Below are 25,020 nucleotides of genomic sequence, written 5' to 3' on the forward strand. Positions count from 1 at the left end.
AAAAGCATACTTTACAGCTCTAAAGCTTTGAATTCATAACTATGAAAGTGAATATCGCATTCCACAGTTCTTTGATGTTATCAAATTTCTTACGTTTCTCTTTCTTTTCGTTACACCCTTTTAAGTGCCTAAGAGGTCTGCAAAACAAGCGCTAATGTTATTAAAGACAATTTGATTAAAAAATTTGAAAAAACATTGATCGTTTAATTCATTCCTTGATCCTTTTCCGCTAACGCATTTCTGTTTTGTTTTAAAAGTTTTAAACAGTCACGTGCTGTGCTTTTATCATTAATTCATATTGATACCATTACCTCCTTCAATTATATGCAACGATCTGAAACTTCAACCTAAAATTGACCAAAAACGAAAGAAGATAGAGAATAACAATTAGAAAACGACAGATTTAGTTCGTGAGGTAAAGGGAACATCTTCAAACCTGGTGGTCTGGTGAAAGTGGCACTATTAGGAAAGATACAAGGAAAGTAAAGGTCAACAAAAATTAACGTATTTGAACAGTTTGAACAAATGTGCCACAAACACAACAGTCAATCGATGTGTCACCTTCATGGCAAGCATGCAGAACTTGTTAGTTATTGGGTGTTATTAACGCTTCCATTCTTACATCTTTTTTTCTCCTATTGACATGAAGTCAATACATTAGGTTAGGAAATGCTGCAAAATGCAACCTTTTATCGATTTTCATTTTTTTGCATATAAAATAAAAATCCAACTGTCAATTAGTAATTCAATTCAAGTATGAGACTCCTGTATTTTTGTACGAAGACATCCTGGCCTGCAAAGTAGTCACTGTTATAAGATTTTCATTTTGCATTGTTTTCAGGTTTTCAAACGTATTTACAGTGATAAATGTCAGCTGGAGTGACAATAAAATGTAAGTGAATGCTAAAAAATGTCTCGAATTCTTCGAAAAGTTGGGTTGTGCATAGTGGCGTACACTGCCCTAGACCAGTGCTTCGACTTGTTACAGTTTACAGGACCTTCCATGGAACCGACTATAAACGAAGATGACATGGGTGTCGGTGAGAAAATGACTTCGTTCAAAGGGTTGCGAAGGTATTTGTTTCTTTATGGGTCGCGCCAGTAAGCCTACAGCTGGCACGGTGTCATGTATCAAGCGTTATCATCACGGTATTAAAAATATTTTGTCCGCACTGCAGGCCTCGAAATTCACGGCGGACACGGCGGTCATGTCCGCCGTCACAGCATGTGATGTTCGCGGGAAGTACCATCTAGATCGGTCATATTTGTCCGCCGAGAAAGAACACAGGAACTAGCGATACAAATCGTCATTGCATACCACGAACAATTGGTGCGAGAATATAATTTCCCTCGCATTCTAGCACGCATCTAGAAAATGTGAATATTGTATCGTAACCCTTAGTTTCCATTCAATCAGGAAAACTTTCGATTTTTACGTTGCTTCAACGATTGATGACATTGAATCAGCGTAACAAAGGTGAATTCTTCGCCAAGAATCGATGGGAGTACGGTACTTCTACACTATTCACGCGTAACTTTGTTCACGTCTTACGTCACAATCTCTGGCTTTGATCTCCGAGTAATATTGATAAGGCAAGGTTGGTTACAAAATTTTTTAAGCTTTGATATTACAGTAAGAAAGAAAAGGCCTAGGGAAAATTCACTTTCGCTCACATGACACGCAAAAATAAACCTAAATAAAAAGCCTAGTGAAACTTTGCACAGCAGAAAATAGTAGCGTTAGTGTAGAAGTTTTCCGATTCGTGCCCAGGCCCCAGAGCATTGTGACGCAAGAAGCCACACGACCTCGTTCGGTGGAAGTTAATCAGTTATGCGGCGTATTAAGCAGCTACAGGGCGCTTTGACTCTTCAAGCGCAAGTCGTTGGTTTGATAAAAGCCTTTCAGAGTGACTTCACTGCAATTTTAACAACCCTTCTAAACCGTAGCTATAGTTCCCAAATGGTGAAGAATTATCAAGATAAAGTGATTAAGCATGACGATCGACGCTAAAACTGGTGTGTCCGCCGTGAGACTTAATTTGTCCGCCGAGATAGCTGCTCAGACGTTTGTCCGCCGTCAACAAAAACGAATTTCGAGGCCTGCACTGGGATATTTTTTAGGGCCAGACGCTTTCGATGCGGAGGTTATGGCTGATTTAACGCAGCCGACTTTTACATGAGTTTACTTCACATAGAATTTTCTCTTCCTAAACTCCCTCAAATCTCCATTATTAAGAATCGTGTTAGTATTTTATTCGTTGATTGACTAAGAGCGACAAAAGGATAACAATTTAAGCGTCATTCTTATCGCACAGCTTATAGTTTTGTTTATGTGTCAGCGATGGGCAAATATGCAGTAAGTTAACTTTAAAGTTACGAAGAAAATTTGATTGGAGATTTGGTAGAAAAAACCATAAATGACGAAAAAGCCATCAAATAATAAAGCAAAATCCGTAATTTTTGCATTTATTTTTCACAAATGTAAAAAGGACAAATTTTGCTGTCTGGGCATTGGTACCTTTCGCCGTTTAAAGCAACGTCTGATATTACGTTTGCATTGCGTAAACTCAGCTCAAGTTCAATAAATCAAATTACCTCAAAGTTGTTTTTCTTCAGAGGCGACATTGTGACTGTGAAGGCGCCCGATGATCCATCAATGAAGCTTTGTAAACGTATCGTAGGGTTGCCAGGTGACAAGGTGACGTACGATTATCCAAATATGAAAGACGACAACAGGTGACGCGTTGCACGCTGGCATTTGATGGGTTGTCGTTTTAAATTTTGTTAGGGACGTAAAAATATCTCGAACAAACTTCGTCAATGAAAGCTGCCTTTCTTCACTGAAACTCTTCTTTTGTGATAGATTGCATTTTATGAATGTGTAGACGCGTCAATATCAATTTAACATTTTATCAAAATCTAATGGATGTATACATTTGCTGCATGCATGGGACGCATCCTAGACAGCAAAATCCGTCAGTTTTACGTTGATTCAATGTCTGCAGACGTTAAATCAATGTAAAAATGACGAATTTTGCTGTCTGGGATGAAACACACTCATCAAATGCTTTCTATAAGCGTAACGAAGTTTCACTCTCTCATTTATTTTCTCCTCGGTGTGGTCACTGTCAGATTGCTGTCGTTATTCTATTTTACTTTCAGTCAAAAAATAAATAAATTTATCAAACTACGTGAATTGCAGCGTCTCGAAAGTTGTTGCTTAACCAGTTAAAGAAATAAACTTTTAGGTCGCTTCAACAGTGTTCAACAAATACATTTCTAAAAACTTGTTTACTCGGGTGCCCTTGACGCTGTGAGTGCAGCGAAAGCATAAACGCTCCAGACAGCAATGCTTTGCTGTTTGGGGCTTGATAACTTGCATCATGTTGACAAGCATGAGACTGCTTTCGAAAGCAAAAAAAGAAAATCAGAAATTTTCTGTTGTAGCATGGAAGATTTTGTCACGGTTCGTCGATTTGTGCCAAGAGGTCACGTGTGGCTGGAAGGTGACAATTTGTCACGCTCCTATGATTCCAGAATGTACGGTCCGGTCCCGCTTGGTCTCATTCAGAGCAGAGTCTTTGCAAAGGTATGTCAAATAACGAGACTGAAGAAAACGTGAACAATAAATTACTTGCACCGCCTTTATTTCTCCATGTAGTTGGCTAATAAATGCATTTTATGATTATACGAATACTATCGCAAAAATACTTTTGACTTTGCAAAAATATTCAGTGATTAAGTGATTATGCCATGAAAAAGAAAGATACGAGAATAAAATCTAAAATTGTTGTTTTTTCATCAGGTTTATCCATTCGACAAATTCACTGTCTTTGCTCGCGAGTTTATAGATTCATGACATCACAATCTTTAGAAAGATCTACACTGAGAAAAAGTGCCAGGCAGAGATTGAATATTCATGAATCCCCCATATGCTTGCTTTGCAGTCAATCGTTGTTTTTGCTGAGAGCTCAAAATCTTCTGCCTGCAAAGTTTCTTGGTCTACCAACACCAGGTGGACTTCGGTATACTGGCGCACTCAGTGCTTCCAAAATCCAAGCTTTATGCACTGGAGCCACAGTTTTAATAAAAGTACTGAAGCAATCCCAAAGCGTTTGATAATTTTATTTTGATCCAAGTTGAAGATGTCGATCGTCTTCGTCTGAAACTGGATTCTGAGTGCCAACATTGCACTTTGAACCATTCTTATGCAAATCCACTGAATACAATTCCGTCTGCAGCTATAAAACTATGATGTTACCGAGCAAAGATAGCTACCTCGGCACATCAGTGGCAGAGTGTGCCCGCCAACAGCGATTTTGTGTTTTCACTACGTCTCCCAACTTGTATGTATTGCTTTGTCTTTTAGTAAGGCTCAAGAGAACCAATCTACATTTTAAATGAAAGCTGCATTTGGAGAAGAATTAACTGCAACCAAAAATGATATAATTCACAGCAAGCAGAGACAAATGTGCGAAGAAAACAATGGAAAATTATTGTCGACTATTCAAACGGAAAGGAATAGAAGTGTTTTATTGATCTTGCTTTTTATTTGCTGTCAAACAGTGACGGATTTTCTTTCTTTCGCTATTGATTGAGATTTTAATGGGTTTGAGACATCAGTATCCTACTTTGCGGATGGACCTTTCCTATTGCTGACGTTAATAATGTCATAATTAGACTACTGTACGTCATTGGTTTGTGCTAGCCTATAAAGCACCGAGACTTGTGACAGTGAAAGCTTACGAATGCAACGCTGGGACTTATGTAATTTTCAATGTTGTTACCAAAGAAATAGTAGGCTTACACAATATCAATTAATGTGACCGTAGAGCGAGAGCGTAGTATTATTTCTTCTGTAAACTCCAACAAAATAGCAAAGATTTACTGGTTACGCTGATTTAAAGTAGTTATTCCAAATGATCGTCAACAATATAAAAACGATGGATGCAGTCTAAGCTATAAAGGGTCTAGTTTTTGTAACAGTATTGTCACATTGTTTATATAAAATTTCTGAAAAACGTTGCACCAACTAAATATGAACACGGGTGGGCCCCTAAACAGAGATGTGGGCCCACTAAGCGGGGTTTTAGAAATGGTAAATAAGGCCTTGCGTGATTTAAGCTATTGAATACTGAGCTTCTGTAGCAATATTTACAACGTTTTTTTATTTCAAATAGCCATAAAGAAACATTAAACAAACTAAAATGAGTAGGCCTCTAAACAGCCGTGCCCCGGAGGTACGAGGGGCGATTAATACGTCTTGTTACCAAAGACCACTCTTAAACAATAACATGTTTGTACAATCACACCAACGATAAAAAAATCAACACGTTTGAAGGGAGAAGAGGGCAATGGACCAATGCCGCCCCTGCGTACGCTACTGCCTCCACCAGTATGCCTACACATGGATTTGCTATACTGTAATGTAGACAAGTGGTTGGTTTTGTTGGTTTGGTTTTTGAATATTAATCTTTGGACTGACAAAGCCTTGATATGTTATTCCTGGTAGTAGTTTCGCATACTTGTAGAGGCTTTTGACTGCTTTTGACGCAGGACCGGTTACCGAGATTGACAGTGAATTTTTCCGATTGTTGAAGTGTTGTTGCTGGGGAATTATTCCATTCGTTAAATGCCGCTGGATGGAGAGCAGTCTTTAGAATGCGTTTCTTGAGCGCATAGTTTATCCCGAGAGTCGAACCAGCGCCGCTTGATCTTGAAGCTTCTTCGTTCACGACGTCACGCGTCAACCAACTGAGCTATCGGGCAGACAAGTGCGGCTCATCCATGAGGACTGCAGCCTTTCCCTATGTGTTTCAGTAGAAGAAAGCAACTTAAGTGTTAATATAGCTAAATGAATTAATGGGCTTAGTTTATTTCTTTTACTATTGAAATGCATGTTGTTTTTATATTGAAGTCATGGCCTAAGTTAAGTTTCAAAATAACCTTGGTTTTACTGTGACGTTACTTGAGAAAAAAGGCAGGATATTGCGTAGGCTATCAATGCATTAGAATTTCATATTTGTTAGGCTGAGATTCAAAGTGCCCCTCCTTTGTGAATCGTAGGCCATAACAAAGACCATCGCATTGTTTGTAATTGAACAGCAGAATAGTTACTCGGAGGCTGGATAGTTAATTGAATCGCTCAATGTAAAGTAACCAGCGTAGGTTATTGTGCTAAGTTTTGTTACCAATAACGCGGTTAGGGTCAGCTTGCATGCTACATTTATAACAATATCTACTGCCGTTAAAGTTAATTCGAGGGTCTTAGCTCAGCTATGGTCTGCAACTTGACATAACACATTTACAGAGATGGGAGATACAATGTATGGGCAGAAGATAATCCAAAACATGGGCATAAAAGACCTAAAACTCGTTCTCATTGTACTAAGTCATCGGCATGAGGTGAACGGTGTTTTTCAAAAAACCACGTTAAGCCTGGAGTCGAACTACCATTGTGTGATTTGAAAGCGAGTGCCTTATCCGCTGCGTCATCCAACAGCTTGGGCAAAACTTGTGCATGGAAGATCTAAAGTTTATAGGAGGTTCGAAAGTATGGGCATAAGAGATCAAAAACTATATCTATCCCAGGGCTCACTAACTGGCGGGCCGCATACGGCCCGCCACGCCGTTATGTGCGGCCCGCGGAAGGTATCAGCGTACAAGTACAGTAAGTTATAACCAAAAATACTTTTCGTGAGGAGTTAAAGAGCATGAAGGCAAAAAATACTTTGCGGGAAGCTTATTTTCGCTTTGCATACGATTCCACCGACCAATCAGATTGTAGTTCTAGGTGGGGGCCACTTAAAGTTATTCCAATGCGATGTCCAGCCACACTGTCTCAGTGGTTGATTAAACGTCTGTTTTCGAATTTCAAAATTGTCTGTGAGCATAGGGTTGCTTATTTTAAATTTGTAAATTTCATGTAAACACTAGTGTGCGTTTCACCGTTATTGTGTTTCATAAGCAGTGTTCCCTTTATGCAAGTTTTTGTTGGCAAAATAGGTCGGTGTGCCAACTCAATTTATAATAAATTGGCAAAATATTATACATAAATTTAAAGACTTTCTGGTTGTAATACGGAAATGTTTAGCTTAGTAGCCTACTGCAAAATGTTGTTAATCAACAAGTCTTGCCATGCTGATAAGCACCGCAAGTGAAAGTTGTCCAATAATCAAAGAAAGAGGGTTTTGAAGACTCTCACAAAAAGGATGAAAAACCAATTCATTGCTTTTTTAGAAGGAACACGTACGTACTGTTCAGTGTTCATGAGTTACGATAGAAACGTTTTTTCGGTGATTTCCACAAGCGTTTGTTGTATTGCCTGTATTGCGAACAGGGTTGCATTCCTGGGGGGGCTCGGGGGGGCTCAGCCCCCCGAAAAACGAAAAGGCTTGATGTAGGGGGGGCTCAGGGGGGGCTCGTTCAAGCTTCCATTTTTCAGCTTTTCTGGCTGAACAACAACTTCTCGACTGAACAAGTAACACTTTAACAGCTTTCTCACAACAGAACTGCAAAAAAACACACGAACATAAGTTGATAGCAATCGCCAATTATCACTTTTGTCAGAAATTCTCCAGACTGGGAATATCAACTTTGTAGTAGCTAATCGTCATGTCAAATGGACTGTTAATTCTCTACTTCAAATAAAAAAAGCTATTCAAGAAGGAAAGTATTCGTTTGATGAAGTTGTTAACTTGAGTCCCGGAAGTACAAAAAACTAGCCTACTCCTAATTAAAGGCACAACATTGGACCAGTTCAAAGCTCGACGTAGAGACTAGCCTACCCTTCTTTTGATCGGTACCCGGTCAATTGGTCGAAAGACATTTGGTCGACAGTCATTTGGTCGACAGACATTTGGTCGACAGGACGTTTGGTCGACAGACAATTGGTCGACAAGACATTTGGTCGACAGGACATTTGGTCGACAGACATTTGGTCGACAGGACATTTGGTCGACAGACATTTGGTCGACAGGACGTTTGGTCGACAGACATTTGGTCGACAGGACATTTGGTCGACAAGACATTTGGTCGACAAGACATTTGGTCGAAAGAACGATTCATTTTAGGGTTAACTAACCCTAATCCTAACCCTAACCCTAACCTTAACCCTAACCTAACCCTAACTCTAACCCAAATGTCCTGTCGACCAAATGTCTTGTCGACCAAATGTCTTGTCGACCAAATGTCTGTCGACCAAATGTCTTGTCGACCAAATGTCTGTCGACCAAATGTCTTGTCGACCAAATGTCTTGTCGACCAAATGTCCTGTCGACCAAATGTCTGTCGACCAATTGTCTGTCGACCAAACGTCCTGTCGACCAAATGTCTGTCGACCAATTGACTGTCGACCAAATGTCTTTCGACCAATCGACCGGCCACCTTTTGATCGTAATCAGTTTATTTAAGCTTTGGTTGAGAACATTGGAAGCAGGATGGTGGACACCAACAATGAAAATTCTGTGAAGAGCTTGGGAATTATTGTACCAGAGTTATGGCCTGCTGCAGTCGAAGTTCCATGGCAAGAAGGGGAGCAGAGATTACGAAAAATAGAGGAGAGATTTCATGTTATCACTCCTATTTCCGATTTTCGATTGTATGTTGACAATCCTTGTCATATACCAGATACGATAAAGTTGCTCAAGAACGTAGTACGGTACTAAACATGATTGCTATAAGTTCTGCTGAAGCCGAACGTGGATTTTCACAAATGAACTTGGTCATCACACAGCTACGATCACGGCTGACCATATCACTTGTTTCAGCATTGTTGTTCATCAGCATCAATGGACCACCTCCTCATTTATGGAATGGCACTGCGGCAACTCAGAAGTGGTTGCAGACTCATCGGTCGGCTGTGGATGTTCAAGTTAAGCATTCTAAGCTGCCCACATTGAATGAACTCAGATCTCCGCAAAAACTGTTTGCTAGCTAAAATCAAGGACTGTCGTGGTGCTTTAAACTTAGCCCATAAAACCAAAGACCTGGCAGACAGGCTGTTTGTTTTGTGTAATCTCGTTTGCACCAACTTGGAATATACTTTTGCTGTAATTGGAGTTTTTTAAACTGTTCGTTAATAACTAAATGAGATTTTAGTGTAACTGTCACATTGGCAGCTTATTGGTTCTTATATAGCAAATCTGCAACCACAAGCGCTCATTTCAAGAATTGCATTTCCTTACTTTCCTATTGCAGTCAATGTTTTTGCAAGTGTACTTAGGATTGGCTCATACAAATAAGTTTACAATTGAGTTAAGAGATTGGAATTAGCTCATGCAAATCGAGTTTCAAGTGTAGGCCTACGCAGTAAAAAAAAAGCAAAGGAGATTGCAGTGTAGCAACCAAGCCAAATTTCAAACTTATAATTTTATATCGGATTCAACCACGCTTTCACGTTTTGTTGCTTCTACCTTTTTCTGTAGGCTACTTCAAGCTATGTTTTAGCATGGGTTGTTTTTCGACATGATGTTCAGAAGTAAAAACATACTGAACAGTATTTCCTTTTAAAAAAGGTAAACATTGTTAGCTAACCTACACCGATTACTTATACATACTTTGTCTATAACAACACAGCTAAGTGTTAGAGCCCCCCCCAAAAAAAATTTAGGAATACATCCCTGATTGCGAATCGCAATACAGGCAATGCAACACAAAATGTTTGACACATCGCAATTTGCGATGTGTCAAACATTTCCTTGTTTACTGAAACTGTTAATTGCAAGATATCTGTTGTGAAGCGAAGTGACGACACCACTCTTGCTTGGCGATGAATATTCTCATGAAATCGCTCGCCTCGCTACAAGTGCGCAAAACAAGTGACCTCGTTTATTAGGCATTGTTAAAGAAGTCAAAAGTGTTGTTAAAGAGCTTGGCCTGGCAGTAGCTCTGTTCGACTAGTTTTGTTGCTGCCATATTCTGAAATGAATATTAACAACATGCAACGCTGGATACTGGGTACGAAATGCGTTCTTTGCTAGGTACTAGCATAAGAGTCAACCTGCCTAAAATTTTGTTAGTGCGGCCCGCCACAGCTCTCCTTATTGCTAAAGTGGCCCGCATGTAAAAAAGGTTGGTGACCCCTGATCTATCCGATAGAAGATCCAAACCATGGGCATCGGAAGTCCAAAATATGCGCACAAGAAATAGGCTACAAAGTATGGTTTGATTTTAAATCTTTATTCTCGGACTGACAAAGCCTTGATGGGTTATTCTTGGTAGTTTCGCATACTTGTAGAGGCTTTTAACGTAGTGCCGGTTACCGGTTATTCGTTTCTTTCTTTGTTACCGAGATTCAGAGTGAAGTTTCAAATTGCCGAAAAACGCTGTACCAACTAAACATGAATATGGGTGGGCCCCTAAACAGAAGTAGGCCTCCCAACTGAGGGTTTTAGGAGTGATAATTAGGCCTTAATCGGAAAATCGAGCTTCTGGAGCAGTGCTTGTAGTATTTTTTCATTTAAAATGGCCAAAAAACATTAAACAAACTGAAGTGAATAGACCCCTAAACAGCCGTGCCCCCAGCGGGGATACTACGGCTCTGCTACCCTAGACCACTTTTAAATAATAACATGTTTGCGCTACACAATTACAACAACGCTAAAAAAACATTTTTTAAAGGGGGGCATGGCCCAATGCTCCCTGTGTACGTCACTGGCTCTGTCTTTTCCTATCCTCAGTTGGCTGGACTAGATCGTAGGCTGTATTTATTACTTCAAGACTAAGCACATCGAATTGTAGGAAGCGTGTCTTGCGCGTCCACCTGCTATACCTGTTAGCAATGAACGACTATTTTCGATGATGGGAATGGTGGTTTTTATTTCAGTTTACTTCGCATACAAAAAATAAAAAGAAATAAGAAAAATAAAAATAGCGCTTCACCAAATGATGATGGTCGTAGTAATGCCCGAACCAAGCCAACAAAAGTCGCTGTTCCAACGTCCGGCAACGTTGAAACGATTTAAAAACAAGTCGACTTTTGCTGGCTGGGGAGGAGGTTTGGCAAAAATTAAAACGTCTGCAAGCAGAACTTGCCAAGCAAACATAATGCGGGAATCGACAAACAACAATATCACAGTAACACAACGGTGAAGAAATCAAGGGCTTCCAAGCTAAAACATTTGCAAAACAATCATTTCAGAAATTTATTCTAAGAAACGTTTTTCCAAGTCGCAAAAATTAATATTTTTGCATCGCTTTGACGTATGACGATGTTGAAGTTGTGTGAACAGGTCGAATTTAATGAGTTTTCAATTTAGTTATTTTCTTTGCAATTAATTGCAACAAGATCTCGTCAGGGAAAAAAATGCTCAGTTCCAAATCTAGTATCAGCTCGAACAAATAAAACGGCTAAGAAACACTTGACACAAAAAAAGAACACTAGAAAATGGCAGTCCCTCTAATAAGTAAACATCCCAGACAGTAAAATCCGTCATTTAGACATTGGCCCAACAATATCGTAAAAATGACAGATTTTGTTATTTAGGATTTAACACGAAAATTGCTCTGTACTTGAAAACAAGAAATCACAAACTGTAAGAACGACCTGATTCAGCGTATTACGGGATCTTTTTTTACATCTTATCAATGGAATTACTTTGCTTTGTCTGTCTATGGTTTAACAATGACAAAATGCTACAAAATAGCTGATTCAATTAACACAGAAGATACACCTTGCATCGTTACTTTCCCTCAGACGATACGCTCAGCTTGATTTGAACAACGCTAGTGACCAAGTGAAGAATTGATGGATTTTCAAAGTGAAGGAAGTTATCAGTTACAAGCTGCGAAACACAGTTTTTTACTCAGCAAATTTCGAGCGGCCGAAACAACGCGTTTCACCTAGACAACAAATCAGTCGTTTGTTACATTGACTCAACGTCTTCAGACGTGTTAAAAAACCACTGATTTGCTGTCTGGAAATTCGTGGGCTGATACGGCAAAAGCAATCAAATACAACATAAGTTTCGTTAAAAATAAAAAGTTTCTTTTTTTCTGGATCACTTTGCCCATCATTCATGCGAAGAAGTGCGCTTGCTACTCTCAAATAACGCACTTCTACGTATTTGCTACGTTAGATGGCGTAAAAAAATAACGTAAAAATACTTCAACTCAACGGGAGGTATGTAAATAAAAATCGACAGGGCTTTAACCGATTGCTCATGCATGCGAAAAAACACAGTGAAAAACAATAGAAATTCAAGAAATCTCGTGCTATCTCTTATCAGGCAATGGGAAAACAAAACGCGAATGATCCGGGGCAGTGCCTGGTGATGCATACTCGGCAGTGGCGTCGCATAATGAAGTGATTTGGTCCTTGCTGATGGTTTTCAATTCGTTGCACAATTCCCCGTTTGGCGACTTTGCCGAAGCATTTAAATCAAGTTCAAATCGGCGTTTCTGTGAGCCGTTACTTGAAGACGTTTTTATGATTCTAGAAACGATTTTAGCTGGCGGTGTGGTGGGGACGGCAAAATTGAAATCGAAGGCTTTATTCGTTTCTTTCTTTGTGGAAAGCGAGCGACCTTTCTCAAGCGCGCTGCCATTGTTTTCCGGGTACTCGAACTTGCTGTGCGAGGAGGATATCGAAGAGGCGTTCATGTCTTTCGCTTGAAGACACATCCTTCCAAATGGCGAACGAATCATGGGAGAGGTGACGTCACTTGGATGTGGTGACGTGGCAGGAGGTGCTTCCGTTGTCAAGCGACTTTTCTCCAGATTGATCAATTTCGGTGAATCATTATTGCACGTAGTGGGAGCATTTCTTAAGTTCAGCTTCAATTCTTTCGGCGACGGCAAATTGGTTTCAGACAAAGACCTCCGGTGCTTTGGAGTGTGCGGACGTGGAGGATCGGTGATTGACGAATCTTTGGCGGCAGTAAGCCTGCACAAGTCCGGCGGACTTCTAATGGATCCAGTCGTCGAAGGAGTAGTCACATTCTCGCCGGCTAAGATGCGGCCATAGCGGCTCAAGGCCTGATGGACAAACTGGTATTGCTCCCACGTCTGGATCATTCCACCTCTGGAATAAAAACAACTTGCTTGATTAAGATTTATCGAATCCACTCTGGCCCATTCAATGGCAGTCAATTACTCAGCCATATATATTTTTCTTTTAAAGGCCTGATAAGGGCTATAAGCATAGCCGAAGACGTTCGCTATTTTGTTTTTATAACATTAAATGTCGTGATGTTGCTCAGTTACGTCGGTTTACGGGTACAAGGTAACCTCTCTATCCAATTTGTATTATTTCATAATATAATAGTGCAGGGGTTCTTAACCGGGGGTAAATTTACCTCCTGGGGGTAAATTTTACCTACCGAGGGGGTAAATTTCCTGAACCATAAATTAAGGCTTTCAGACAAAATTAGACCTGTGGAGTAGAAGAGTTCAAAAAGGAATTTACGTAAATTTCCAACATTTTGATGATTGGAAAGTCAGTAGAAGTCGCAACAAAATTTCTGACCTCGAAGTCGAAATATGCCAGCACCTTGCCGCCTTAAAAAAGAACGTTGACGGTTACTTCGAAGGTGAAAGTTTTAACAGTACATGTACTGCTCTTTGGATAACTCATCCCTTTGAAGCCAAGTTAGAAAGTATTGCTGAAGATGATCTTTGCAAAGATGAATTGATTGATCTTCAATGTTCAACAACGCTTTGTTCCAAATTCTTATCGTGCAATGGTGACTTTTCCAAGTTTTGGTGTGGATTAGTCGAAGAGTTTCCTACGCTGACTAAGCGTGCATTTGAAGTTATTATACCTTTTCCAACTTATCTGTGTGAAGTAGGGTTCTCTTCATTGTTGGCTATTAAAACAAAACACCTATCTCGCTTAGTTTCCAAAGACGACAACGAGTAGCTCTTTCAACAACTGTTCCAAGACATTATTTTTCACAGGACCCCGTCAAGAACAATCGCGTCTAAACAGCTTGTTTTTGATATTTGCCAAGGTAAATCCAGACAAAAAAGGATGTTTTGCATTTCTTCGCATGGTTGACTGGACACGATGACATCACAAAGGGCCACCAAAACAGTGGGGGTAAATTTTGCTTTTTTCATTCGGCAAGAGGTAAACGAGACAAAAAGGTTAAGAACCCCTGTAAATATGGTGTAATTGTATAATAATATTGTGTGTAGTGTATAATAGTTTATAATTTCACGCAGCGAACTTTTGTCAGTAATTTAATGTTATTTCAAAGACAAGCTTTGTTTCTCCCTCTACTACTATAAGCTATATTAAGCGGAAAGCTTTTTATCAGCGACATCATCCATTATAACTTGAAACACTTAATTCTTATGAGAGAAGAATTTGTCCATTTTACAGAGATACCACATAGACATCATTCAAACGTATGAAGCAGTGGAATTTACCTGTCGAGTCGCATTTGAGACACAAGCCTCAAAATATCAGTCTTTCCGGTCTTCATCAACTGCTGACAGCCCATGGTCACTGCGATGTAGCATCCTGTCCGCCCAATCCCAGCACTGTTTGGAAATAACGGTTTGTAGATTAGATGTTATTTCCACTGGGTGGTTGCGCTACGCAGCGATGAGTTTGAAAAGCACTGAACGACAATCCAGACAGCAAATCAACCGTCTGCAGACGTTGAATCAATGTAAAAAGCGGTTAATTTGCTCGTCAACCGTCTGCAGACGTTGAATCAATGTAAAAAGCGGTTGATTTGCTGTCTGGGAATGCTCTTCATATCCAATTGCATTCTGTAATAATAGCACTGTTGCTCTGCATTCATCACAAAAGTTAGAAATGTCAACATTTGCTCAATAATCTAATCTCTCAATCAAGTTATTGCATAAGAATCGAATCATGATAGTATATTGATGTGCTCGCTGCGTCTTTTTTGACTACTGTGTTGACGTAAAGCACCAAAAACATCGCACTGCAATGGATACAACAGCATATGAAAACACACATCATTGATATCGTCATTAAACAAGTCGAGTGTCCCCGATAACGCAATCGATATCCAATCGGCTGTGTCAATTAGGAAAAGGCGAATGATCGTTTAAACGTTAAAATGCGTCAATTTTTCGTTCAACTTTCTGTGCTCAGTTGAGCAAGGTATTTCCAAAAACTTCTCTCTAATGCCACCGGGCCAACGGAAGAGTTTAATTAAAAGCAAGAAGGTTCACATCGACAACTGGTGATCTGGCAGGGTGCTGCTGTAGCTCAACGCCTTTTCCAGTATGCAAAGCTGCCAGGCTATCAACACAGCAAACTTTTTGATCTCGTTTTCTCCCGCATCAGAACTGACGCTTTTGTCAGTCTAGCTCAGCTATTTTATTGAATAACTCTTTTGTATAAAGAAATCAGCAATGATGTTCGGAGGAAACGCAAACAGTAACACAAGACATTACAGTGTCGCTGTGGGTAATGATGATATTATCACCAGCACCTAGTCACTGAAGAGCAAAATACCTGCAGTGAATCACCACCGGACCATGCGGTGGTTTATTCCAGAGTGAAACTTCCTGCACCAGTTCCAGCAAGCCTCTTGTCTTCTCCGGGGTTTCGTGGTCCATCCAAGTGGTGTACCAGAAATGTCTAAGTTGCCTCGTCTCCCCGTCACACGTTACTTCAAGCTGAACAAGTCAAGTGTTCAAAATCTTTTTTGAGTGTGTTAGGTGTGTTTCAGATAAAACACAAAAAATGTTTAACAAGAACATCGATTCCACGTTCAAATCAAGGGCTGTAAAATACTCAGTCAGTAAATTGGTACTGTTTTGCATATTTAAAGCCTGCAGAACTCACCAGTCGAACGGCAAAGTGTTCATATTTCTTTATGGACACGACTTTGATGGTGGTATCATCAAAACTTAACGTTTCGTCAACGTCAATGGGGAGATACTGCGTGCATTTCTGGAAACAAAACAACCACATGATGACATCGCTAAGGCATGGACTTCTAAATAGTAGCATCTGGACTGGAAACGCAGTGACCAACAAAAGGCCAAACAGTTGGTACAACAGTTGGCCAACAGTGGGCCAACAGCCAAGTAACTAACCCTGTTGGCCCACTGTTGGCCAACTGTTGTACCAACTGTTTGGCCTTTTGTTGGTCACTGCGTTTCCAGTCCAGATGCTATTATTTAGAAGTCCATGGCTAAGGCGTTGAACAGCAAAGTAGTCGATGGGCACAACCACAAAACTGCACAGTCATAACGGCATTTTTCTTCAATAATTAAAATTTAGGAACGAAATATGTGACTTTGGTGACGTCAGTTGCTAAAGCGGTGGGAAGAAATGATTGACTTTGAAGAAAACCTTCAAAACAGTTCTATTTATTTCAACAACTAACATCACAGCAAATGAAATCATCCGCTCAGTTAATTGAGGACTTGACAGTGTAGATCAAAAAGTCGCGCCACGTTATAACCAGCTCTGAAGTAAGTCGTTCCAGTCGTCTTTTTATTGTTGCCACGTTGAGTTGAAATTAAACACAACTCAGATGACTTGGCAACGTGGAAAGTCATGTGAAATGTACAGTAGAAAATCATGTAAAATGTAGAAAATCATGTGAAAATTATGTGAAATGTAGAAAATCATGAAAAATGAAGAAAATCATGTGAAATGAAGAAAATCATGGAAAATATAGAAAATCATGTGAAATATAGAAAATCATGTAAAATGTACAAAAATCATGTGAAATGTAGAAAATCATGTAAAATGAAGAAAATCATGTAAAATGAAGAAAATCATGTGAAATGTAGAAAATCATGTGAAAATCACACCAACCTCTTTTCGTTCCTTTAACTTGGTAATCATGACGACACTGGCTGTATCTTCCTGCCACAGCATTCTCCAGAAGTCGGTGACGGTGTTCGCCATCGGGCCCTGAATGACAAAAACAACAAAGCCGTGATCATGCAGTTTAAGTTATTTTTATAACAGCATTCGCTGAGGTGACGCACTGAAGTTGAATCATCGTCCTGGCTATATGAAGATCAACAAAGATAACTTCCGCGTAAAAGTTTTTTTTTATAAATTGACATTGCATGCAATGTTGTCTAATCTCAGCCAGCTGCAAATATCCTTTTTTTTACAATATTTCAACCTCTGCAGACGTTAAAAGTAATCTTCAAAAGACTAGTTTGCTGGCTGGGATATACCTGTGTCAGTGTGCCACCATGCGGTTGTTTGTGGTCACAAAAAGGAACACATTGCCACCAAAGAGCACCAAAATTCGTCATTTTTAAATTGACTCAACGTCTGCAGACGTTGAACTAATGCATAAATGACGGTTTTGCTCTAGATACAGATTGAATAGAAAATAGTAGACGAGTAACCAAACCTATGTTTGGGAACAATCGGGCACATGCCTTTGAAACTACAGCAATCCTTGCTGAGCGCACCCTTCTCATACCTGAGTCGCTATGAACGCAGCGTCTTTGTGAGTTACGGGAGCCACAGCTGTGTCTTCATCAGTGGAGGAACTGGTAGGCAAATCGGTACAATCCCGGATATAGTTAGCGTTGATGTAAGTGGACAAGGGATCTTCTCCTGGCGTTAATGGAAGTTTTACACGACTGTGTTCGTCTGCAAAAAAAAACAAATCAAGACTAACTTAAATGATGAAAAGACAAAACCTATTTGACCGAGAGGCAGTGACAGAAACGAGGTACAAGGGCCATTTCATTCATATGAAATTCATCACTCATCTGAAGTTCATCACTGCAAAAGCAGTGACAACTGATTGGACACAATGTCGCTATATTGACTGGACTGCTGTTGTGAACTGTGTTTAACAAAATTAAAACTACCTTCATTATAAACGTCTAAACAACATTTGAAGACAAAAAAGTATCTACTTGGCAGAATTGTCCTGTATCTGTTCTTCGTGCCGTGTCCGGCCACGTTGAAATCCTTCTCTGATGGATGGTTCATTGGAATCTTCCAGAATTCCTTCTGTAGGCGACTGGCGTGGCATGACATTGCGTGCAGCTCGTTGGGAGTCAAGGGAGAAGATGCCTTCTGAAGGTATACGAGTGGTTTCCTGAAAACGTAAACGATACTTTTGAAGAAACTTTCACTTTATTTTTATTTACGTTTCTTCTTTAATTTAAGTCTTAACCGATTCTTCTTTGAAGAAAAAAGAAGAGAAAAAGTTTAAATCTGTCCATTTGTGCATAAGTTTAGCGTCTGCGCTGATTTGCTAGCTGAGTAGTGCTCAGAGCTCATGTCTCTCATCAGCACTTCGACGTAACTGGATGTTTAAATAACGAATCGCAGAACTGAAGCCGGCACTTACGGAGACTTGGTCGAAGTGACATTCGTTGTGTTGGTGCCTTTCTCTCCTGCTCGAAGGGATATGGTGAGAGCCACATTTGACCCACGCCTGAAACAAGTTGATGTTAAAAAATCATTGCCGAGACGTTTGACTTGCTTTTCGTGAAATTAGAATATTCATGCAGATGCAAATTATTGATTTTTTATATCCAGAAAAAGCGTTCTTTAAAGCAAATCATTTATACTGAAAAATAACAAGAGAAAGACGTCACCAATGTCAAAAAGGTGTAAACAGATGAAACAAAATCAAATCAAATCTGTGTGCAGTTCAGCATACCATAGCCCTATGAAGGGCTAGGCATTTCTCTCTAGAACAGTGTACTACTTATAATAATCAATCGACGGTATGTTTTAACAGCCACATGCTTTTGAGCAGTGTGGAACCAGGGATCGCACCACTTGGCTATGCAGCCGACTGTGCAGTGACAACAACTCTGTATAGTAGCTTCATAATGTTACATGCCTTTCCAATAATCCTCTCGGCTTCATTCTTTTAGTCTTGGGTGTAGATGGGGCAAGAGGGGCAACTTTGTCTCCACGCTCTTTTTCTGCTGGTTCGATGTGTTTAGGTCTCTCATGGACATCACATAGCGCACCGTCTGTTATGTAATAAATTAATGGCCACTGCTGAAAAGTACTCGATATAAGTTAGTCATGTAGAAAGGAGTGTTCTTCCTGGCTGTCAGCACAACGCTGAGTACTCACTAGAACAGCAGGCAATTGCGATTCGCTAACCATAACAGCGCAGCCTCCACACTAACCATTAAGACTATCCAATCAACCGTATGATATATTTGTTGGAAATAGGCAGCCGAGACACATTAATTATGTTGCGGTAGAATGACAGCAGTTCAAAACTCAAATCTACTCTTATTTTTCCATCCAAATTGTGCTGAAATTAAATTAATGTAAAAATGAACGGATTTTCTGGCTGGGTCATAACCATTTCTAGTATCAGACGTTTTGCCTTGACGCGTGGTCTTGACAATTTCAAGTGCCTTAAGAAAAGGCAGTAAGTTTTTGTTGATCCTTAAAACTCGGTGAAAATAATGCGAAAAAAACGAATAAATAGTCTGGTTTCTTTTTAAGAGAAACTGTCAATTCAAAAATGTCACAAAGGGGTAACAAAACCAATCATTATACGCAAAATCTCTTCGTCAAAGGAGTGCCGACTGCCGTATCTCAAAATTGAAAACACAAATTGATAACTGAGCTACCAAATATGAAATCGCTTTATGACACTAAAAATAGATTGTAAGATTTCTCTCCATAAAATAGTGTTTTCAGTAAACTAGAGCCTAGCATTGTATTATTGAAAGGGTTTCATGCTATTTTCGCACCACTGTCCCTTAGCTGATTCTTCAGCGAAAAACACAGTGGTTATAAAAAAAAACTCTCTAAAACTAAAAAGGTACAAGTTCTAATTCACATCTGTTTATATGCTCGGAGAATTCCTTTCAAAAACACCACGTGTTATTCTATCAGCTGTGTGAAGCGCACCTAATCCTTCGAGTTCTCACAGTAACTGCTTGAAATGTAACGACCATATGGCAGCAAGCTACAGGAAGCTATGACGAAGGCAACCAAATCAACTACTCACTGTAGTAGTCGCTCAGCATGGCAGCTCGACCAATACCTCCTCTATCCAGACATCAAATCAGACGTTTTTTACATTGGTTCAACGTCTGCGTGTAAAAAAACGTCTGATTTGCTGTCTGGGATACAACTATCCCAGTCAGAAAAAGTTTTCTATTCCTCCCTGACAAAATCGGTCATTTTTTTGTAAAAAGAACCGGTTTTGCTGGCTGGGTTGTACGTTGAAATGACGTAAAAACGCCAGCCATTACCAGCTGAGCAATGTTTTCATCAAATCAGTGTCATTTTACGTTGAAACGACAAATTAAATCAAGTAATTTTAGGTATTTATGCAAATCAAAATCATTATCACCCAGTAAAAAGTGCCAATTACAAGTCGTAATTGTGACCCAGCAGTTGTTATAACGAGACAAGATAGCAGAAAGGGAAGATGTTTTTGAATGACATATCAGGTCACTGAAGGAAAAATATCGATCGAAAAGCAATTTCGAATCTCCGGATTACTGTGACAAGCAAAATTAAGCTTGGAAAATCTAATTACTCCTAGCTTTAAACCTATTATTTGAAATCTCTAGAAATACGACATAAAATTAGAGCCCAATTATTTGCTGTGGTCATGCGACGTTATGTCATATCTATGACCTAATAATTGGTGAAAGTGACGTCATTTTTGCGCTACAGCGATCACGAGATACGTGATGCAGACCACAATGTATGAGAGATCTAGTTTCAAAAAGCGACCTTATCAAATAACGATTTCCACTCAATGCAAAGATTTCCAGCGATTTTGAAAAAAACGTGCCTCAAACAAAACGTATAATATTTAACGTTTTCGCGATGCAATAAGTGCAGTGGTTTACATATAAACAAACAAACTTTGAAAAAAATGTAAGTTTCATTCGTACACCAAGCAAAATTAATATAATTTGCAAATGTCATTGTAAGAGCATAATCATTTAAAGTTAGCTTTTAATAGTTTGATTCGCCATGTGGTTATACTATTGCTGATATGCGAGAGGTTTTACGAAATTAGTCTTCTTCTTGCTTATGAGGCAGCAACTCAGACAACACCTCTGAACTGCTGCAATCAGTGTACTGTCTCAGTGTTGGGGTCCATTAGGTTATGTCCTGCAGGTCGGAAATTGTACAATGATGTATAGGCCTAAAGAGAAAAAAAACGGAACGATTTATTTTGTTGCGTATTTCGGTTGTGAAAACGTCAACTCCACCCATCATGAAACGCAATCTGCACTGACCTACGCTTGCCCCGCAACCACAAAATAGTGTTTCTGAGGCATTGTTGTTTTATGTCAAACTTGTTGACTTACACTCGTTTTTCTTTTCTGAAATACAATACATAGTTTTCCTTGAAAGCATGCTCACTGTAAACTCGCAACTATTCTACTGTATACAATTTCCCTCAACGTCAAAACAAGTCAAAGGTATCAACTATTTGAATGAGCGACCGTAACCATCTAAAATCAATTTCCAACAAATTTTAATATTCCTGAACATACAGTGTGTTAAACGTGACAAGTTATTTTCAAGAATTAAGGTTCAAAATACTCCATGGTGAAATGAAAGTCTAAGCAGTAGTGAGCCACTTTCAGACTGTAAATTGTATTGCAAACACAGCTATGACACGCCTTTCCTTCCATCCAAAGGTAACTGACAAAATGAAATGAAAATGTAGGACTTACATATAAATATCTAAATTTCGCACATATGACGGTAAATTTTTAGCGTTGGTTTTGCGTATTTTCTTGTTTAAACAACGTTTTCGTGCGTAGAGCACAGGCACAAATACCAGGTCAAGTCTGCGTCACAATGGTGGCGTAAGATCATGTGTCACGTGACAATCGCAAACCTTATGTCGCTCAGCCAATGATGCGAGAGAATTGCGTCATACACTCGAATTGATGCGAGAGATAACGCGTTCTCAAACAACACAGCTGTTTCCGACGTCATCATAGGCGGGTTGTGAAATGAAAACAAGCCGATCATTGCTCAAATGCTCTGCCAGCAAATTTGTCTCATTTGCAACAATTCAATGACTGGAGATATTAAATCAATGTGAAAAAGAGTGAATCGTTTTTTATTAAAACAAGCAATCTTTACATTGATTAAACGTCCGAATGTAATTTTTGTGAAAAATGCTGCGTTCCCGAGCAAGGTGATTTATGATTTTACTGAAAGTGTCATTTTATTAATAAAAAAACATAAATTTTATTTCTTAAAATACATTGATACAACCATTTCAGTTTTTGTTTCAATTGAAAACTACCGAGTGATGGAAAAATTTTATTGATTTTTTTCGTTCCTTTATTTTGTCATATAAGAAACGGTTTGTTCAGTTATTCATATTGTCCAACACATTGTGTTTGCTGAAAGAAGCCACAGAAAGCTGCATTTTTAAGAACATCGTTCTTTTGTTGGTCAGCTGAAACTTCAAAGTGTTTCAATGTTTAATGCTTTTAGTTCAGCTACTCTGGTTATTTGTGGTGTATGGTGTACAAAAATCATGTCAGGGGATAACTGGAAGTAAGAGACTAAAAAGTTTCGTGCAAAAAGTTTCACCCTTCTAGACCAAATTGCGACTTGTTCGGTCATCGTTGTAAAAAAAAGGGTAAAAGTGGTCTCATACTTGCTTCAAGTGTCGGTATGAGAAGATAAGATTCTCATTGCACTAAGCCTTCGGCACTAAGAAGTATAGGTGGCCAGTTTGTTTCTCTCGGCCGCCTCTCTTTTAGAAATAACGCTCACCCAATTTATTCCACCCTGGGTAGAGGTGAGCGGTGCTTTTAACAACCAGTTTAAATCGGGAGTCGAACCAGGATTGCATTATTGGAAAGTCAACGCCTTTTCCGCTGAGCCATCCCACCGTTGCAATGATGTAAAAATAACAACTTTTGCTTGCTTGGAATCAACTAGCTTCCTGGGTAAACTCAACGCTATGATTCTGCAACCAGTCAATCTCCCTTTTACATTTGACCCAACGTCTTAAGACGAAAAAAGGACAGAATTTTTCTTCCTTAAAAATAGTTTATTTGGCGTTATTGCACCTTCTACGTTGCCTCTCAATGACCTTCGTATCAGAAAGTTCAAAAGTTCTTACAAAAATTGTCACCTCACCATTTGATTGTCCTTGTTTTGACCGGCTTCTCTATTTTTAATGAATGAACAGCCAGTCAGCCACAGACAGCAAAATCCGTCATTTTTATATGTCTGCAGACGTTGAATCAATGAAAAAATGACAAATTTTGGTGCCTGGGGCGTCTACGATTTAAATATCAACATACCACAAACCTGGATCTGGTGTATAAGGAAGTCGCTGCAAAGCAGGAATTGTCGAAGCTTGAAAAGCGGCAGACGCAGCTAGAAACTTTAACGTGCTCGGTCGTTCGCGGATTTCTTCGACTATGACCCGGGTGTGTGTCTCATCTTTAGAATCTTTTCTTTCCACGCCAGCAAACGTAACGCCAGGTGTTTTACCCTCAGGAAGTGGGGGATGAGAATTGATGCTGGTTTTTGCTTCGTCATGCGGAACGTTACTAAAATAAAGGTTATTTGAACTCAAGACAATTCTCTCTTATACATAATGGCCAAAACTGGGAAACATTCATACGTATAAATGTTCTTAGAGTTCTAATAAAATGAAAAATTATGCAAACTTTTGCCAGCTGAAAGCTGAATAGCAACGACAGGCGACAACAATGACTACGCAAATTTGAACGTACTTGGTAGTGGTATTCTTATCCGTCTCCTGGACTATTTGCATGTCTTGGTTCTTGCTTTCGATTTCAGTGAATTTTAGCGGCTCCTGCTCTTCAAATACAATTTCTGGGTCAATATCAGGCCGAGAGTTAGAATACCTAAGTCGATTTTTATAATGTGTCCAGGTTTTATAAGCAGTTGCTGTCTGAAATATAAAAGTTAAAAATAAAGTTTTGATATGTTTCAAATAGAATTTATGTGAATGCAAAAATAATCTAGTTTTCCAAAATAAACGAACTATTCTAGAGAAAATTAATTCTAGAACAAAAAGTAAACCATTTCTCAGTTTTGTTTGTTTTAAAAATACAGTTTACTAATGTTTTTTACGATGTACCAACTGCATACGTCGTCCACTGAGTCAACCGACGTTTGCAACCTAACCTAATCAAGAAGTTGGCCAGTGCTTGGCTGTAAGATAAATCCAAAAATAATTCAATTGTCATGTCACTACTAAGAAAAATAAGATTTTGCAAGTGTTTCACTATCCTTCGAGACAGCAGAGTTATCGTTTTTACATCGCTTCAACGTTGCCGGACGTGTAAAAACGGCATCTTGGCTGGTTGCGGCATACTTTTTTTTGCCAATTTTCTTTTAACTTAATTACTTATTTCGGTCACAAGCACGTTTTAACGTTCGCATTTTGGCGCTTCTACCTTCCTTTAGACCTTTGCTATGTTGACGTGTATTGTTTTCGCTGTGATGGTCAGAAATAAACACAACTGAAAACAAAAACAGCTGAACTTTGTGTCTAATTTAGCTTTTCGTTACAGAATTGCATTATAAGCGTTAGATGACAATACAAAATGGTAAAGGCAATGCCATTGAATTGGGTCAAACCATTGATGAAATGGATCAACAACTGAGACTTTTTGTTATCAAAGATAGAAATCAGCGCAATTCCTTGATATTTAATCAACACTCCGATAGCAAAATCCGTCGTTTTTACATCATAAAACGTAAAAATGACCAAATTTGCTGTCTGGGTAGCTTGTCAAGTAGACTGACAAGAACTTAAAACCAACAATACATAGATCCCAAACAGCAAAATCCGGCATTTTCATATTGATTCAACATCTGCAGACGTTAAATTAATGTAAAAATGACTGACTTTGTTGTCTGGGATGCCACAACAACCCGTTCATGAACCTTAGTTACAAGCGATATAAAATATCCGTACTAAAGGCGAGAAACATTTTTTTGCAACTTATCACTGAAAAATATCCTGCTGAAGGGATGCGTATTCCCGTACTCGCCACTGCAATTAGTTAGTTCATAATTGAGGCATGTTAAAGTTGTGTACCAGTAGAAATTGTCCACGACATCATACGGAATCCCAAAAAAAGGCT

The 25,020-nt window shown here is 39.2% G+C and overlaps 3 protein-coding genes across 3 annotated transcripts in view; 2 read left to right on the forward strand and 1 right to left on the reverse strand.

The window, feature by feature from the left end:
- The first annotated feature begins 434 nt into the window (after positions 1–434).
- LOC145775158 (mitochondrial inner membrane protease subunit 1-like) lies at positions 435–5,202 on the forward strand. Its single transcript, XM_082586391.1, has 4 exons — positions 435–1,074; positions 2,617–2,736; positions 3,448–3,589; positions 3,806–5,202. Exons 1-4 carry the CDS (start codon positions 911–913, stop codon positions 3,857–3,859), a joined length of 480 nt encoding a protein of 159 aa, XP_082442517.1. The 5' UTR covers positions 435–910; the 3' UTR covers positions 3,860–5,202.
- Positions 5,203–6,776: 1,574 nt separating this feature from the next.
- LOC145775157 (eukaryotic translation initiation factor 3 subunit J-A-like) overlaps positions 6,777–25,020 on the forward strand; it is a 234,250-nt gene continuing 216,006 nt past the window's right edge. The window contains exon 1 of the mRNA XM_082586390.1: positions 6,777–6,786. The gene's annotated coding sequence lies outside the window, so the exon portion shown is untranslated. The remainder of the gene's footprint in view (positions 6,787–25,020) is intronic.
- LOC145775303 (uncharacterized) overlaps positions 10,807–25,020 on the reverse strand; it is a 30,062-nt gene continuing 15,848 nt past the window's right edge. Inside the window, exons 3-13 of the mRNA XM_082586569.1 lie at positions 23,638–23,819; positions 23,207–23,451; positions 18,768–18,903; positions 18,267–18,353; positions 17,827–18,011; positions 17,382–17,554; positions 16,754–16,852; positions 15,770–15,877; positions 15,437–15,600; positions 14,371–14,484; positions 10,807–13,021 (exon numbers count right to left, since the gene is read on the reverse strand). Coding sequence (XP_082442695.1) covers positions 12,214–13,021; positions 14,371–14,484; positions 15,437–15,600; positions 15,770–15,877; positions 16,754–16,852; positions 17,382–17,554; positions 17,827–18,011; positions 18,267–18,353; positions 18,768–18,903; positions 23,207–23,451; positions 23,638–23,819 — 2,301 coding nt within the window. The 3' untranslated portion in view covers positions 10,807–12,213. The remainder of the gene's footprint in view (positions 13,022–14,370; positions 14,485–15,436; positions 15,601–15,769; positions 15,878–16,753; positions 16,853–17,381; positions 17,555–17,826; positions 18,012–18,266; positions 18,354–18,767; positions 18,904–23,206; positions 23,452–23,637; positions 23,820–25,020) is intronic.

The sequence above is a fragment of the Aplidium turbinatum genome, chromosome 8, assembly GCF_918807975.1.
Source record: "Aplidium turbinatum chromosome 8, kaAplTurb1.1, whole genome shotgun sequence".
Lineage (NCBI taxonomy): Eukaryota > Metazoa > Chordata > Ascidiacea > Aplousobranchia > Polyclinidae > Aplidium > Aplidium turbinatum.